Genomic DNA, 18,262 nt, shown 5'->3' with positions numbered 1-18,262 from the left:
TACCTTTTGGTTTCTGTGTGGATTGGTCCTAAATGCTATCGTATTATATGTCTGGCCTGTATGTGGCGCTGTAGCACTGCCACAGAAATAGAAGAAGGTAAAACAAAACAACAATAAAATTGCCAATTTTTTTGCTCGTGTTTTTTCGGTTTGAATGGTCACAGTTACTGTTACAGCCCAACAAAAGTTTGGTTTATACGCTAACGTTAACGCATGACGCGTTCCATGGCGAGTGACCGGAAAAAGACACGTGTTTACGTGATGCCCGATCTCTAAAGTAACGCTAAACTTAAAAAAAACAGAGGCACACATACGCAGTACACAGGTACGCTGGTTATTTGTCGCACTTCTCTTTTTGTTGAATAAACAGATCGCTCCATACAATAATTGTATGCATGCTGTACGAGAGGAGGCTTTTTGCAATAAATATGTCACATTTCTGCCGATATCTCGTGCATTTCAAAAATTCTATTTTAAGGCTCATAAAACGCTGATTTTTACGACACATAACTTTTTTTTTCCAGATTCTCCTAAACTCGTTTTCGCGTATACAGGGCGCTCAGATGTGATCCTTTTTGTGATTATTGTCACTCGGAGTATAAGAATAGATCCTCTCTGCATCACATCTCGCTTCTCTGGTTTCTCATTAGCAGCAGCTTGTAAGAACAAATGTAAAAAAAATAGAAAAAACTTCCAGTGGTGCCAGAAAAGAGTTCACACACATTTGATTTTTTATGCCTGACGAGCCCGTCGCTCACACGCTTGAGGTTTGAATACGTAATGTGTAATTTGTGCTGATTATGTCTGGTTAAATACATAATGCATCAGGACTGTGAGTGGAGAGGTCTTGTTTCTGATTCTTCTCCTCGAGTATCTCAGAAGAAAACGAGTTCCTGCAGAGATTTGACAGATTGTTTCAGGCTTTTTTTTGTAAATCGATGTAATAATAATAAAAAAAAGCTTTAATAGAAATTGACTTTCAGTGCTTTTACACACATCGTTGCTGCACAGGAAGTCCAGTGTGCAACATTTGAGAGCGTGTATTGACATAAATACGACCAGGTGGAAAGTAACGATATACATTTACTCAAGTTACTCTATTGAATACTTTATTTGTGTATTTTGTATTTTTTAAGTACAATTTAAAATCAGGATTTTGTATTTTACTTGAGTACGTATTGACTCAAGTATTGTACTTAGTTACTTTATAAATCCTATCCGTTACTGAGTAAAAAATAAAAATTCGGCACAATAAAGATCTACAGGGGGAAAATATACACCAGAACCAGACGAATGATGATGTGATTATCACCAGCACTGGTGCGTGAACATAGAGGGCGTGGCCAAAAGTGACATCATATCCTGTGTCGCGCCGGGCGACTTTTACTTAAAGTACATTTCAAATTAACTACTTTTTACTTCTACTTGAGTACATATTCAGATGACTACTTTTACTTCTACTTGAGTAATATTTCATCAAAGTAATGGTACTTTTACTTGAGTGCAATATTTTAGTACTTTTTCCACCTTTTTCCACCGTTTTTTTTCAGACTACTATTACACTAGCACGGTTATTTTTAGAAACGGAGACTTTCCCCTACGTTTGTGCCTTTTGTTTACACACAAACGGCGATTTTGCCTCCGAAAACGATTCTTTGTAAAAACTCTGGAACTGCAAATTTAGGAAAACTGAGAAAAAGTGAGTTTTAGGCAATCTACGCTGCAAAAATGCGACCTTTTTACATTTGGTTATGATCATCTTTACATGTTTGCATTTGCAAATACAGCTCCTATATTAGGTAGAGGAGCAGAGCGGTGTTAGCGCTTGGAGGTGAGCCAGACGGCGTCACCGTCAGCATCGCCGGTTTTGGGTCCGACCTCGGTGGACTGCTGTCAGGTGGGAGAACTTTGAGAATGAGGTTTTTGTCTGGTGACAATTTTAGAATGTTGCGATCATCGCTTCTGTCACTTGAACAGTTACCTCCGTACATCGAGGGTCAGAGGTCAGTCGTTGTTGTTGTTGTTGTTGTTGTCAATATGGATTCTCATTGGCTTGTATGGCTTTCTCCTTCTTCCTACACTGCCACCTGCAGGCTTGGCGTAGTTATGATGGCTCTCGACAGCTTATTTATGCGGGTTAATATAAATGGAAACTCTTTTGAAAACGATGATGTGTGCACAAAGTTATTTTGGAAAACAGAGGGAAGAAAATATCCGTTTTTAAAAATATCCAGCTCGTGTAAACGTAGCCTAATTGTAGAACTGCATCAGTATATAAATTGTATGTTTTTTAAATGTCTCTGTTTAAAATAATACAGTACAAAGGACTCAGCCAAGGTCTTGATTTGCTTAAATTTCTGATTTTATATCAATTAATTTAGAGATATTTCTGTTTCTGTACCAGTTTTGCTTATTTAACAAAGAGAGTTTCACAAAACCAATACTGCAAATGGTACACAACCTGGTGTTTCATTAAATAATATGATTAAAAATTAAAACATGTCACATTAATGCACTGTTTATTCCGTATAGCCACACAGTGCTAAGTTCACAAGTTCTAACAAAAATCAACCTAAAAGTGCATTAGACTATCAGAGGTTATTACCAAGTCGTCCAGGAGAGGGTGGACAGTCAACTTTCCAGAAACCTGATTGGTGCTACACATGTGCGAGTGGGGCTACTTCCTGTCGACACAAGCTACTTCCTTTTAAAGCAGCTTTGCAACAGTTTGTTTGGTTGTCAATAAAACTAAAGAACATTTTTTAGTAGATATTCTTAAGAAAATACACATTTGAGGTCAGGTTAAGGGTCTGTTCTTTTGTTATTTTGTATTAGCGGGTGGCAACGACAAGTGTCTTTAGCGAAGCGGTAACGGGAAGTAGCCACATTTTACGGATTTATGGTAGCGACACAGACAACACCGACACTAAAGCATCTGAGAAACAGCGGTGGATGTGTTTCTGATTCTATAAACACCGTAGACTGCAAAGGAACGTACAAATCCGCTAACTCAGCTGCTAGCTTAGTTCACTCGGGATTATCGTAGTCAAATACCGTGAGATTTATGCAGATGATACAGTCAATAATACTTATTAAAACATCAATCGAAGGATTTTATGATTGTATAATGTCGAAGACTGGTTGACGTTCGTATCCTGTTTCGATTTTTCATAATTAATGCTGCGTCATGCTTGCTAACCTCCATGTTTGTGTGTGTAAGTGTGTGTGCTTCATACACGATTATTAAAATTATTGCAGCTAAAGATGCATTATGTAATAAATCTAAAGCAACTGGCCATACAATCCTCCTAATATGTCACAGAGACACAGGAATAATGTTCATATAACAAACTGAACTCACCAACAACAACAGTACAGACAAAATATTTGCATTAAAAAAATATTTTGCAGACTGCAAATCATGTTTATGTTTTGAAATCATGTTTTGGCATGTGGCGCCACCTACCGCCGTCTACCAATCATTGCAGTCAGTAGAGTCTCAACTGCAGAGCAACCATGGGTTGCCAGTTATGTCAGAAAACGAAACCTCTGTATTTTGAATTTGAATGTAGTAACTGTTTTTGGCCACATTCGTACATATGGTGCCTTTAATGGTGATTTGCGGCACCAAATAACCAATTAAAAAGTAGAACTTGAAACACAATATGCTACATATCCATGAGTCATAAGAAATTTCTCTTTAGCTCGGCGGACGTGTAGCTACGGGGTCGCCTCGTGTGCTCCCTGATTGTCCTCTCAAGTCGAGGTGACAGGCTCAACAGCGCCAAACTCCCATTAACACCAAAGCTTTCAGACAGGAAAAACAGCGAGGAGGAGAAAAGAAGAAAGGACGTGACAGATTTCACAGAATTCCACCTCACCAAACTTATTTTGTCCCTTTACACCAGGGACAGAGTGACGGTCCACTTATGAATCTCGTCTGCATGGACTCACACAAACACCTCGGGTTTGACAGATATGAGCTTCGCTGCTCGCGGAAACTTTAACTCGCTGACGTCGTGACCTTTGCAGAGAATTAAAGCTCTCAAAACTGTGGCAGGAAGTGGATTTTAACGAACAAAACCAGAGTCAACGCTCTGTTGCTTATTCACTAAACTACAGGTGGGATCATATTTTATCTGTCATATCTTTCCATATATGGTCCATATTATCTATCTATCTATCTATCTATCTATCTATCTATCTATCTATCTATCTATCTATCTATCTATCTATCTATCTATCTATCTATCTATCTATCTATCTATCTATAACCACACAAAATGGTCAAATACATTGATCACTGTCAAGTAGAGATAATGGAGAAGCAGAGGAAACCAGAACACATGATCATTCACACTTCAGGAGACAAATAATCAGAAAACAAATATGGTAAACAATAATTCATAAATCATTGCACCAAATTCCAAAAAACAAAAACAAATAAATATATTCAGTTCATGATCTTACTGTCTTATGAACCTGGAATCAGAGAACTTTCATTAAATAGCTACTGCAGTGATTTATGTGTAATTTTCTTTAAAAAAAAATTCTGTTTTTTTTTTACACTGAACATCAATACAGATAATTAAATATCAATATAAAAATAATAAAAACGCCCCTTCCTCGATATTTTAATGAACAGATTGCCAGTTCACTACTAGCGTCACTACTTCATGTCTCCACATGGCAGCGCTGCTCAAATGAATGAAGGGAAAGTTGTGTGGACATTACGAGAAATATCGTAGATCGATATCCTGATGTATCGCTATACGATCGTTTCGCGATATTATTGCTATCGTATTGTTAGGAACCTCGTGATTTCACATTTCTTATCCGAACAACGTCAAAGTTGGCAATGCACACACTGGTGCTCTCAGTAAGTCGCCTATTAAGGGCCAATTCCAATTCCTATCTTAACCCTCAAGCTCAACCCTTAATCTTAACTGACCCTCAAAACCAAGTGTTGAGGGTTATTTTGTCACTTAGAAATGGGACACCCCTTAAATGCAGATACGTCTTCAGACTGTAGGGGGCAGAATAACGCGAAAGCTGCGTCCAGTCTGTCAACTCCAAAAAAGAAGAAGAAGAACACATTTACGTCAGGATTATTTATTACGATCCGTTTGTCAGTCAAGTTATTAGGTTGTCAGTTAGTTATAAGATGATACTCATACAAATACCACAACCACGGACATATTCATCTGACAGTTACCACACACCACGACTTATTGAAAAGTAAACCATAGCAAACGATCGCTTGTCCGCACCGGCCAGCTATTGACAAAAGATCGTAAAATAAAAATAAATGTTACGCAACAATGACGTCAGTAATCCATAATATGGGCCTAAACTAAGATAATACAATGGTTTTCATCATTTTTATATCTCTATTAACAAAGAAAATACTTAATTTGTAGCTCACTCGCTTTGCTGCTTTCGACGCCATCTTTCTTATGTGAAAACACGCAATGCATTCTGGGTAGCCCTTGCTCCCAAGGGTGGTCTCGCAAAATCTCAATATTGAGGGAGATACAGCCCTTAAACTTGACCCTCAACTTAATTTTTCTGAGAATCGAGACAGCACTTGCACTAGAGGGAGAGCATATTTCCACCCGGGAGTGTTGTCATGTAAAGCCAACCTAAAAGTATTTTCTTGTATTTATAGCGACTTGAATTGGTCATTTCAGTCATGAGTTCATCATCACAGTCCTGTTTCTCTGGACCCTGACACAGACTTTGGTCCCTGTCTCGTCTCTGATTGTGGTGTTGTTTTTGTGTGTTTTCTGGACGTCTCGTTGTGTAGCACTCCGCCACTTTACACTTTGTTGCTATGACACGAGCGAAACCATCCGTCAAAACATCACATAAAGGGAAAAAAAGAAGTATATTTTTGCAAGTAAAGAAGGGAAAATGTTTTCTGGTCAAACTTTGGCTTCATTTCATTAGCAACAAGCTGACTCTCATACAGTTTTCTGTGATTAAATGTCATTTGTCAGACTGCATGTTTGTGTACGGCACTGTGTCTCCTCGCTTCAGTGGCTCTCGGATACAAAAATGTAATGTGATGCAATATCGGCGATAGCCCTGAGATCTCTGTGGTATTCTGCAGTCATACTTCTGCTTTGATTGATGGAAAGCCCAAGGCAAAATGTCAGCGCCTCCGAGGTCTTCATCCAGACGAGAGAACTTTGTTACTCTGAAATAAACTCATCTTCAAGAGCTGATGTGACATTTCAGTCTTTCTGTCCGTCTGCTCACAGAAACCCCCCCCCCCAACAGCTTTAACTGTAGTCACTCCTTAGTAAGTGCTTTGCATTTAATTACAAACCTGCAGTGTGTGTGTGTGTGTACACTGACCAACAAATGCACACACACACACACACACTAATATTACTCCTATTGTCAGTTTTCTCAAGGGATTCTGGGTGTCTATTTGACGACTGTGAGTGTGTGCTTGTATGGGTATCTTTGTGAGGACCAACAAAAACCTACAAAGGAAGTGAAGACATTTTGGCTGGTCCTCCCATTCTATAACCCCTAAAATGGGCGTGTTGAGGGTTAAGACGCAGTTTTAGGGTTGAAATTGAGATTTGGTAAAGTTTAAGGGGCGTGCGGGTTACATTTCATGGACCCTGGTATACTTGTACTTCAGGGTCCTGTAATATCCGTCCCTGTTGGCCTCATGCACATGGTGCATGTTGGGAAGTTTTCCAGGGCCTTAAGGGTTAGACACTTTAGTCGTGATGGTTAAGGGTTAGGGTAAGGGGCTTCCCAATGCATTATATCTATTAGGGTCCTCACTATGAATCCTTGTCAGTCCTCATGAAGACTAAAACCTGGCGTTTTGAAGGTTAGGACCTATAGGGTTAGGGTTGGGGTTGGAATTGGGGTTAGGGTTGGGTCGTTGGTAAGCTTATGTGTGCGTTCTTGTATGTGTATCCTTGTGAGGACCAAGGGGAGTGAGGACACTTTGGGAAAGTGAGGACATTTTGGCTGGTCCTCATGTTCTCTCACTCCTTCAAATGGCTTTTTAAGGGTTAAGATTGTGTTTAAGGGTCAGACATTCAGTTGTCATGGTTAAAGGTTTGGGTAAGGGGCTCGGGAATGCATTATGTCTATGTGTGTCCTCGGTAAGAATGCTGCGCAAACATATGTGTGTGTGCATTTGCTTGTGCAGGCCCTCTGGAGCATCTGTGTTTACTGTCTCAACAGAGAGCAAGAGACCGAGACTGAAAGAGAGCGAGACAAAGAGAGGGGGGAGATAGTGTGAGCTTGAGAAAGACAAACCATTGACACACACACACACACACACACACACACACACATACTGACATGCCAGCTTCTGCAATGAAAACAAACACAGCCATCCCACTCTCTCTTTTTTCATGTGTCTTTCTTGTTCTCATTGTTTAAAAAGAAAAGGGAACCCCCCCCCCCCCCCGACATGTTTCTCCTCAGATTTGGACTCGTCCGTGTAAACATATTTGGACTCATACCTGTTCTGACTTGACTGATTTAAATCTGCGGCAGACGGGAGCACCCACAGAAATAGCTCCATGTCTTAAAGGCCCCGCCCACACTTTACTAAATTTTCTTAAGATACATTTTTTTTAACCCCCTACGACCATCTAGTGGTCGTAGGGGGTTTGCGGATGTGTGGGTGTTTCAGGGCATGAGAATGTTTCGCATAATATCGTCTTTCCCATTTGTTTTCTTTGCTGGACGTTTTTGGCCCTGAACACTAAAAGTGTGACTAAGAATGAAAAAAACTGCTCAAAAATCAATGAACGTTGTGATTGTAGTTCTTAGTTTGGTGGATATCATAGAGTCATAAGGCAATGAGATGGTAAAACAGCAAAAACAGTTATATGTATGTACTGTACTATTGCTACAGTAAAATATTGCAATATACAACACAGAGTATTGATATTCTTAGCATATTTTTAACTGCTGTTTCAAATAAACATTAAACCTTTAGCATAAACAAATCAATTGATGTTTCAGTCCACTAGATGGTGCCAAATGTGAGTATATCGCAACATGATTTGGCAAATACTCAGTATTTTTGCAATATCATGATATCGTGTCAAGTCTTAAATACCGCGATAATATTGTATATCATGCACTCTCAGAAATAAGGGTTCCTAAAGGGTTCTTCTACAAGGGCTGAGGTTCTACCTGGAACCATTTGCTTCTGAAAAACTCTTTTCTCGAAGAAAGGGTTTTTCAAGGGTTCTCGGTAACACTAATGGTTCCAGTAAGAACCATTTTGATCCAGAGAACCATTTAAAACCCCTTTCCTGAATAAAGGGTTTTAAAAAGGTTCTTGGTGGAACCCTCCAAAAAGGGTTCTCCTATGAGGACAAGCTGAAGAACCTTATATGGTTCTACTGAGCACTTTTATTTCTAGGAGTGTGATATTATTGCGTGGTGGTGTCTTTGCTGATTACCATCCCAGTGTACCTGCTCATTAAAACAGCCAATAGGGGGCGCTCTCTCTCTCTCTCGCTGAATTGGTCAACATCCACCATTACAGGCCAGATTTCCCCAAAGTAGGAAACATAGTCTGAGGATCGGAAGTTCTTTCTCAGATCACTTTTCTCAGATTTAGTTTACACTAAATTATCATCGGATTATTGACAAACAAACCTTTAATTTCACACAAACCTGCTTTGAATCGGGCCATCGACAAGAGCATTTGTCAATTTGAATAAAAAAAGATAAAGTTAATTCAGAAAATCCATAATAGAAGACAATAACATTAGAAGTGTGGAGCTAAATCTTGTCCTCTGGATAATACAGTTTGACATTTAACCTCACGTCCTGTTTGCATCTGTCAGGAAATTCTGAGGGGATTGAAGTCAAAGAAAAAAAAACAAATCTGGTGTTCCTGTAACTGCAGCGATGAAAACGCCGCTCAATCAAAGGCCTCGGCAGGAAATCGGCTGCTTAAAAATAGCAGACTATCGTCACCTTTTATAATCTCAGATCCACCGCTGTGATACAAACACGTCAGGTTTTGGCTTTTATCAGCTCACCCCGGCGACGAGCGCCGGAAATCCTTCCTGGAGGCGTCAGAAAGACGTCGTTTTTCTCTGTGATGATTCAAATCTGCAAACGCTGCAAAGTGAACAGCGAGGCTGGTGACGGGGCCACGCAGTGGTGAAGGAAGTGCAGTCACTGAGCGACGCTTTCTCACCAAACGGTCCAAGTCTAAATCATGTGTCCAGTCTGTGGCTGCTCCGTCCCTAACACTGCACTGTTAAACGTCCGGTGTTAACAGACTGCTCAGAGAGCGTCATCACTTGGAAGAGTCACCAGCGCGACGTCAGACACGAGAATCAAAGCCAACAATGCCGAAAAATTGTAGATTTTCACAGTTCATTCTGCGTTTTTTTCCTCTCACATGACTCCACCCCTGACTCTCCGTGCCAGGACATACGTCCTCGTCAAGGCATCGCCACTCACCTGTGATCACAGCTGCTCCTCATCTCCCTCCCTGTATACTCCAGCTAACTCACTCCTTAAGCACTCATGCGAGACTCTCCAGCCGTTTATTTCCGGACTGACTTTTGATTGCCGACCCTCCCTGACCTCTGGATCTCACCTCAGCCTTCTGTCCCTGATGTTTCTGCTTCAGCGTCTGGTGAGCTTGGGGTCAACTCTCCGCATCTACCAATCCTGTCAGTTAAAAAGACAGTTATATGCAGTTAAAAAAATCTCCAACATTTGGCAAAGGAAATGTCTAAAATGCCAATATTTAAAGCCATAGAGTGGTCCTGTTACACATATGTGTTAGTTATGGAGGTCTACTTACATACATTAACTGATATTTCTCCTAATTGCTGTAAACGAGCCGACGAGAAATCTCTCCTCACTGAAGCTCTCGTCAGCCGCGGTGTTTCAGACTGAAATCTCACACCCAGAAGACAGAACTGTGTTGTGATTGGCCAGCCAGCGACAGCTTTCCCAACTGTCTTGCGATTGGCCAATACCTGGAATTAACGTAATTAGTATTAGCACACCAGCTCTCAGAAGCGCAGCTCCCCCCTCTGGAACGGTGGATGCACCGCTATTGATTATCAAAACATTGTTTTAACAGTGTTTAAAAATAGCTTCTTCACGACTCCCCGCCGCAGTCCCTTTTATGACTTTGACCCGGAGTCAGACCCAGAGTCAGAAGACACTGTCGCTCGTGAAACACCTCCACAACGGACGATATTCTTCTTCTACTGTTCAATGTACGCAGCAGGATGTGCCCAGACTAGTGCCCGGAGCAGGACCTGCTGTTCAGGATAACCGGTGTTTACGTAACCGGACCGGTTACCGTTTTTTTCAGAGATCTCGCTGAGACCAAGATTATAATAAAACGAAGCGTTCTCAGCAGTGGCTGAACTGTTTGTTTTGAACCTTCAGGGCTTCTAAAACAAGGTAATGACGCAGATACACACTAAAAAACAGCGTTAATTGGAACTTCCGGTCTATAGGAGCTTTAACAGAGGCGTCTGGTTTGGTGACAGCACTGCCGAAAGCCAGCGAATCATGACGACGTTCAGTGAACAAATCTTTGTAATCGACTGATTCTAATGATTCAGTTACGAGTTTGTGTCGAGTATAAAACCCCAACCACGTTGAGGACGTCCTATAAAGTACTGGAAAACTCAAAGCCTGATACCAGACCCAGTAGAGTCAAGTCATGCTAGAACTATAATGGAAAAGCACATGTCTATTATCTCTCCACAGTCTGGTTGTGATTGTGTCTTCAGCTCTTTTCTCTGCTCCTGCTCTCTCAGAGTTGCCAAAATGTTTTGCAAAACTAGTGAAGCCGAGTGACCTTTTGCCGTTGTTGATGTTTTTGTCCTTTGAACGGGTCATGAGCACTTTTTCTTCTTGTTTTTATGTCACTCCTCTGCTGCAACAAGCCTGTTTCTACCCACACTGTTTTTTTGTGACGAAATGCAATGCACTGGGCCCAAAATGTGTGCAATTCACCCCTCTGTTCCTCTGTATGCCGTTTCACATTTATGGACCATTTGTTTTATTTCTACTGAGGTAATATAGTTTATTGTTTTATTACCCGGCTTTACACGAATCCCGTCTTGATTTAACATGACTGTGTTAATATATCTATAATTGAAATGACTGCAAGGCAGTTAAATAGACAAGTCCTGCCCAAGTGAACACAAGGATGGATAGATGGCCGTATTTCAAAATAATATTCTTTTTAGGCCATGATTTGTCTGCATATTGGACTCTTAACAAATCTCAGAGCCTTACTTTCATTTCATGTCTCTCTGTCATCTTTCCCTGTAGTCTAATTTATGTCTTTGTCTTGTCCTCTTACGTCGTTTTGTCTTTTAGCCAACACCTGACGTTTAACTAAAGAGTAGAATGGTTGGTTCCAATGGTACCATTCTTTGGCACCCTTCCGTTGGGGGTACCGGAGTAAAATGGTATGGTCAGGGTGGAGCTACACCCTGCCTGCCAAGTAAAGGTACTGTTCTCAGTGGAAATGCAAGCCTGATCCAGGACTTTTTACGCCATTCCGTACCGTACCGTTCCGTACCAAACCAAACCGTACCACGTTGGAAACACACCATTAGAGAATAGCAAGGAGAGAAAGGAATGCAAATTAGCTTAATGTCCTGATAAGTCTGGGACCTGCTGTTGTTCGTGTTGAGCTGAGACAGCTGGTGAACACTTGAGGCAAGGTCAAAGGCTGTGTGTTTGTGTGTGTGTGTGCGTGTGTGTGTGTGTGTGTTTAAAACATCAAGGTCTAAGTACAAACAGAGACACAACACTGTTATTATCCCAAACTGCTGTACTTTTTCCTCAAGGATCGTCGTCTCCTGCTCTGAACCCGTGTCAAGGGAACAAAAACACTGACGTCATCAAATCGGACTCAAAGGTCAATCACGTAGAATAAATATAGTCATAGTTAATACAATTGTATACCGACACGCGCCCTCTACTTACCTTTTTCTGTAAAGACCAAAGAAGGTGCACCGAGAACAGAGGAGATTCACTCAAGGAGTGGAGAGAGTCTGATTTAACCACCCACACCCACACAATGTTCCTTCCTGATCCTCATAGTCTGGACTCATTGAACCACACCTTCACTGGTTGCCTAGTTATGTGACTTGGACGTGAATTAACTCGTTATTGGTAAAGGAAAATGTACAACATTTTCAAATCACCATTATTCGTTGACATTCATAGATTGGGCAGGAGCCATCATGTCCAGTTCAGGACTGATTTTAAGACAGGCCCTGTCCCAATAACTCCCCTAACCCTACATTTTTCCCCTAACCCTACATTTTGCGCGTTCACGTGTAGGGTGGAGCAAGGGGAAATTGTGCAAAGTTATTTTGCCCTTATAATCAACCCTCAAAATGTAGTGAGCTCCAATGCGGGCTTAAAAAGAAGTGGAAGATGAAATTACCCATGATGCTTTGCGAATTCAGCAAGCCGGCTGATATTTTTCAACAAAGATGGCGGTCACATCTGCCGAGTAACATTTTCGTGTTGGACTATGTTGGTTTGATACACATCCAAAGGACTGCTGAGCTTTGAACACTAATGTCAGAAAATAAGTGACGATTTATGAAATCAGCTAGCTAACTAGCTAGCGAGCGGCTACCCGCCGAGCGCCCCGAGAGAGCACGCCCGCCACGCAGAGCTGCATGATGGGCAACTGTTCTCGAACAGCCGCCAGCCAGCTCTGCTACATCTGGGTAGTTTTGTCAGTGTTTTGGATGTGTGTAGGGGCGTTCACTTGAACACAAATACCCTGGATTTCAATCACATTCGCGATATAGCGTTTACGAGGATAGCATTGACGGAGAAAAACAAACAGCTATTTCGCCGGCATTTTTCCTGAATGATAATAGTAGAACGCTCCACCAGTAGAATTGTCAACATGTGACGTAGGTTAGCACGTTTGTTACGTTCACTACGCTAATTTGCATGTAGTGGTGTCCCAATACCTCTTACCTCAACAAGGGGAATTTGAGGTTGAGTGCGCTCAAAACCAAGGGGAAATATTAAGGGGGAGGTTATAGGAACGGAGCCTTAATTGTTTGTTTTTAAGCTTGCTTTTAAGTGGGCTGATCCCAACTTCTCCAGAGTAATAAGATCCCTAAACCAGTTGCTCCTGGATATCCCTTAAACAAGATGCTAAACCAGAGGTGATCAAGCCTTTTCGGTTCGTTGTGTGCTCATTGGAGTTGGAGCAAACCTTATGAATCCCTGACGTGGGATTCCAAGGATTTACATTTTATCCATGGATATCGTAAAAATACCATATCGAGTAAGAATTCTAGGCCAACATACGTTTTTCCCACTTCTTAACTGGAATGTGTCACTCCCAAATGTTGTCGTCCGACTCCCGATGGAAAATGGAACGCTCCATAATTGTGCTCTTATTGATTGTGCAGACTGAGACACGGCAGTGGTTTCCATGGCGCCTGATGACTTTGTCAATATCCTGACTTTTAATGTCGTTTTCCAACGGCGGAACATTCCCATCAGCCCCTGTTCCACATCATTTCTCTATAATAATTAGTCATATTGTAACCTTGGTTATCTGTTTACTCTCGCAGTGTAGCTTTAAATCCGCTAAATCCTTGTTCTCTTTGTTTATAGATCATCGATGAGGAGGACACTCAGTTCATGACCAACTGTCCGCCCGCCGTGACGGAGAGCACGCCTCGCAGACGCACCAGGATACAGGTGCTCTGGACAGCGCCACCTACGGGATCTGGATGTATTATTCTGAAGTGAGTTCTTATTTTTTCTTCTTTCCGTAAGCCATGATGTGTTATCGATTTACTTTTGACGTCACAGTGAAGATTTGGTGTTATTTCTTTTAATGATGTCATAAAGTGGTGAGAGGAGGCGGCGGCGGTAACTGAAAGGTCAAACATCTTCAGCAGACTTTAAAGTCACTTATAATAATGAGCTGTACTCACAAAGGGAGGAGGGGGGGAAGAAAGAATATCCATTTAAAAACCATATGGTGCTCTTTAATGCACTGTCCTCATGGAAAGTGGCTCAAAGCTGTTTAAAAAGCCACAGGTATGATACGGTTTCCTGTCCCGCAGTAGGAGAGTTGTTTATCACCATTTATTCTTGCTTTTTTTTAACTCGCACAAAGCAGAAACATGTGAAATCCAGGCCGTTGACCCTGGAGTGGTCAGTGTTGGCTGGGAAACGCAGTAAATCAGATCATTCCAGGTGTTTCTCCAGAGGCTTCACTCACGCTGTCAGAGAGCGACTCAGCAACAGTGATGATGACGGGGGGTAATTAGGGGTTTGAAGTTACTTTGACCTTCGTTGTGTGTGTGTGTGTGTTCTTGTATTTGTTAGTTTTTTGTTGTTTTTGTGCCATAAACACTGACCTTGTCAGGTCCTCATGGAGACTGAAACCTGGTCCTAATGAGGAAGAACTTGGAACTAGGAACTGACTAAGTTTAGGGTTGAATTGTGGTTTACGTTATGGTTAAGGTTTGGCATCATGATTTAAGCTGTCCAGTCACTGGAGAGTCCTTAAAAGGATAGTTAAAACAATCTGTGTGTGTTTGATTTTGGGATTTTTTTGGGTGTGTGTGTGTGCACAAGGGACCAACATCTCCAGGGTGACAGTCCACACCAATGCAGACAATTTCCATTCTTGTCCAAATGCAAACAGCACTGTTTGAATGCTTACATTCAAGTAAAGAAAAACTCATTTGTTTCATGACAGAATGTCTGTATTTGAGATAAGAATAACTTTGGAACGTGAGTAAAAGAATTGGCTTCATTTTGGCTTTCATTTTTTTCCCCTGTAATTTGCCTCAAAACGAGACAAAACTGGCCAAAATTGAACGTAGTTATGCTTACAACAAGCCAAGATTTACAAGTTAGTTTTAACTCGTCTGTACAAGTGTAATTGACTTTAATTCAGTGTATTTATCGAATCGCACCATTTTCTTGGACTTTTTTACTTATTAAGGCTGAAGATACTTCAGTGAAACAAGTGCCATTTGCTTGTTGCACTGGCAGAACACAGTCATTTTCTCCTAATAGTGTTTTGGTTTTTTTGCAGTGTAGTCAACACTAAAGCTGTAGTATGTAACTTTTAACCGTCAACGAATGATAAATTAGTTCACACAATTTAGTCTGTCAGCGCTGAGTCTCAATATCACTGATGCGTTTTATATCACGACTGAAAAGCTACTTTGATAAAGTAAAACAAGGATAGGGGTGTTAGCGATGGGGGTGTTAGCGATGCTAGCGGTGTTTTGGCGACACTGGGATAAAAACATAAAAGATGCCATCTAAATTTCAGTCTAAATAATGTTTCTGTGTATCTAGGAGGACATGTAAAACGGGTGTGATGGTAGCTACATGCTAGAGCAAATCATCTTTCACATGGTAGGGCGTGGGCGAAAAGCATTATACATATATAAATACCACGTTTGTAACGGATGCTAAAGTTTAAAGTTAATAAACAGCCAGTTATCCCACACAAAAGTCCATATGAAACAAATCAGTGTTTTTAGCTCATGGGGACACAGGAGCTGTTGATCTACTGCTGCTTTATTTGGTAAGGTTGTGCTACTGAGATAAATAGGAATGAAGGATTTCAAACCCTAAAGTCACAAAATGGCACATGTCGACTTACTCTGTGGACTTGCAGCGTTTGCAAAAGTAACACACACTTCAGTTCACTGGAACAGGCAGATAGCCAACCACACCTCGTCGGACAACCAACCACACCTCAAAAACACTGAACTATTCCTTTAAGGGAGGATTTATGATGGATTAGAGAAAAAACCACAACGAAAGATTGATTTTTATTCACAAGGAAAGATTGATTTTCATTCACAATGATTATGATTTACATTTAAAACGTGTTCTATTGTCTGATAACAAATTGTCATTATTAATACGTAATGAAGTGTGTTTTGTGGGCTCACGCCGCGACAGTGAGCGATGGCGTTATCACTGCGGCCGCTCGACGCCGCCTTGACTAATGGAGAGCAGCGATGACAAACAGCTGATAACTAAAGTGAAGGTGGCTCTCTCACAGTTTTTCCTCTCCTCTCTTTTTACTGACACACATCCCTTCCCCGCGCTCAGCGAGAAGCCATAACTTGCCCTTACACCGCGTCAGTTTCCTTTGCAGCTGCTACTCTTAATTTATCTCCCGCTCCACGACAGATGGCACGTAGCCATCGCGGTGTTTGCTCGTTCAATAAATCTAGCCTTGCGTAGGGGAACAGCTGCTATGCAAATTCACCTCGTATTACTGTCACCTCCGTCGCTCAGCGGTGAGACGGAGATTTAAGCTCCACCTGATCTGAAAACGAACGCCTCTCCGTCTCCCACACTTATCTGTCCACTCTTCTGTCCATTTTCTCCCCATGATGCTCCTGGCACTGCCTTCACAAAGCAGATTCATGTCAGCCAGAGAGCAGAATGATAGATGGATGGATTGATGGATGAGTACAAAAGTAGGTATAGGTGTGAAGTTGGTAGGTTGGTACAGGAGGAAGTAGGTAGTTGTAGGTAGAAATTAAGTAGGTAGGTACAGAAGGAGGTAGGTAGGTAGTAGGTGGGAAGTAGGTAGGTTGGTACAGATGGAAGTAGGTAGGAAGTAGGTGGGTAGGTAGGTACAGAAGGGGGTAGGTAGGTATAGGTGTGAAGTAGGTAGGTTGGGACAGTTGGTGGGAAGTAGGTAGGTTGTTACAGAAGGAAGTAGGTGGGAAGTAGGTAGGTTGGTACAGAAGGAAGTAGGTGGGAAGTAGGTAGTTTGGTACAGAAGGAAGTAGGTAGGTAGGTACAGAAGAAGGTAGGTAGGTATAGGTGGGAAGTAGGTAGGTTGGTACAGAAGGAAGTAGGTAGTTGTAGGTAGAAATTAGGTAGGTAGGCACAGAAGGTGGTAGGTAGGTGGAAAGTAGGTTGGTTGGTACAGAAGAAAGTAGTTAGGTAGGTATAGGTGTGAAGTAGGTAGGTGGACAGTAGGTTGGAAGTAGGTAGGTTGGTCCGGAAGGAAATAGGTGGGAAGTATGTTGGTTGGTACAGAAGGAAGTAGGTAGGTAGGTATAGGTGTTAAGTAGGTAGTTGGACAGTAGGTGGGAAGTAGGTAGGTTGGTCCGGAAGGAAATAGGTGGGAAGTATGTTGGTTGGTACAGAAGGAAGTAGGTAGGTAGGTAGGTAGGTAGGTAGGTAGGTAGGTAGGTAGGTAGATACAGAAGGAGGTAGGTAGTTATAGGTGTGAAGTAGGTAGATTGGTACAGAAGGAAATAGGTGTGAAGTAGGTAGGTATCGGTGGGAAGTAGGTAGGTTAGTACAGAAGGAGGTAGGTTGGTACAGAAGGAAATAGGTGGGAAGTAGGTAGGTATCGGTGGGAAGTAGGTAGGTTGGTACAGAAGGAGGTAGGTAGGTAGGAAAGAAGTAGGTAAGTAGGATAGGTGGAAAGTGATCAATGTTTTTTAACATTTTCTGACATTTTATGGACCAACCGATTCATCGATTAATCGAGAAAATATTATCGACAGATTAATCGATTACGAAAATAATCGTTAGTTGCAGCTCTAGTAGGTAGGTAGGTAGGTAGGTACAGAAGGAGGTAGGTAGGTATAGGTGTGAAGTAGGTTGGTTGGTACAGAAGGAGGTAGGTTGGTACAGAAGGAAATAGGTGGGAAGTAGGTAGGTTGGTACAGAAGGAGGTAGGTAGGTAGCCCTATCGGCTCGGGGGCCCCAAGCAGTTGCCTGCCCTGCCTGTTCGCAAACTATGCCTCTGGATTCACCAGCCCGTCACACGTTTATCATGTCATGTTTCTCAGTACTGTAATTGCTAAACGGTTGAATAACTGCCACACATCGAAAAGTGAAAGTTGTTTTGGAAATGAACGTTTTTGGACAATTCAACATCCAGAAAATCAAAATAAATCCAGGCGGTTAGCTTGTGTGCAATAATGTTATTTTTCCATGTGTGTTCCCTATTATAGCCCCGTTTAAGACTCAACTCTTTCATTATTGCTTTGCTGTTTGCACAGTGAATCTCATGTGAGAGCTGAAAATCCTGAGAGGAGTTTCTGTTTGAGAGGAGGCGAGCAGAACATGTCAGCAACTTTCAAATAGCACTGAGGAGGAACACCTCAGCTCGTCTCAGCTGTTACTGGCACTGGAACGAACAACAAATTCAACATACAATGTGAAACTTTTCTCCTTCAGGCAGGAAGTGTATACTGTCAGGCCTGCCCTCCTCCTC

General features: G+C 41.7%; 1 protein-coding gene across 1 annotated transcript in view; it reads left to right on the top strand.

The window, feature by feature from the left end:
- LOC310930779 (spondin-1-like) overlaps positions 1-18,262 on the top strand; it is a gene marked incomplete at its 5' end in the record, with an annotated part of 123,902 nt that overhangs the window by 14,663 nt on the left and 90,977 nt on the right. The window contains one exon of the mRNA XM_083893823.1: positions 13,648-13,781. Within this exon, the coding sequence (XP_083749949.1) occupies positions 13,648-13,781 (134 nt within the window). The remainder of the gene's footprint in view (positions 1-13,647; positions 13,782-18,262) is intronic.

Source organism: Microchirus variegatus (assembly GCF_963457635.1).
Source record: "Microchirus variegatus genome assembly, chromosome: 8".
NCBI lineage: Eukaryota > Metazoa > Chordata > Actinopteri > Pleuronectiformes > Soleidae > Microchirus > Microchirus variegatus.
Note: the sequence above shows the minus strand (reverse complement) of the source record. Positions and strands in the feature narration are given on the sequence as shown.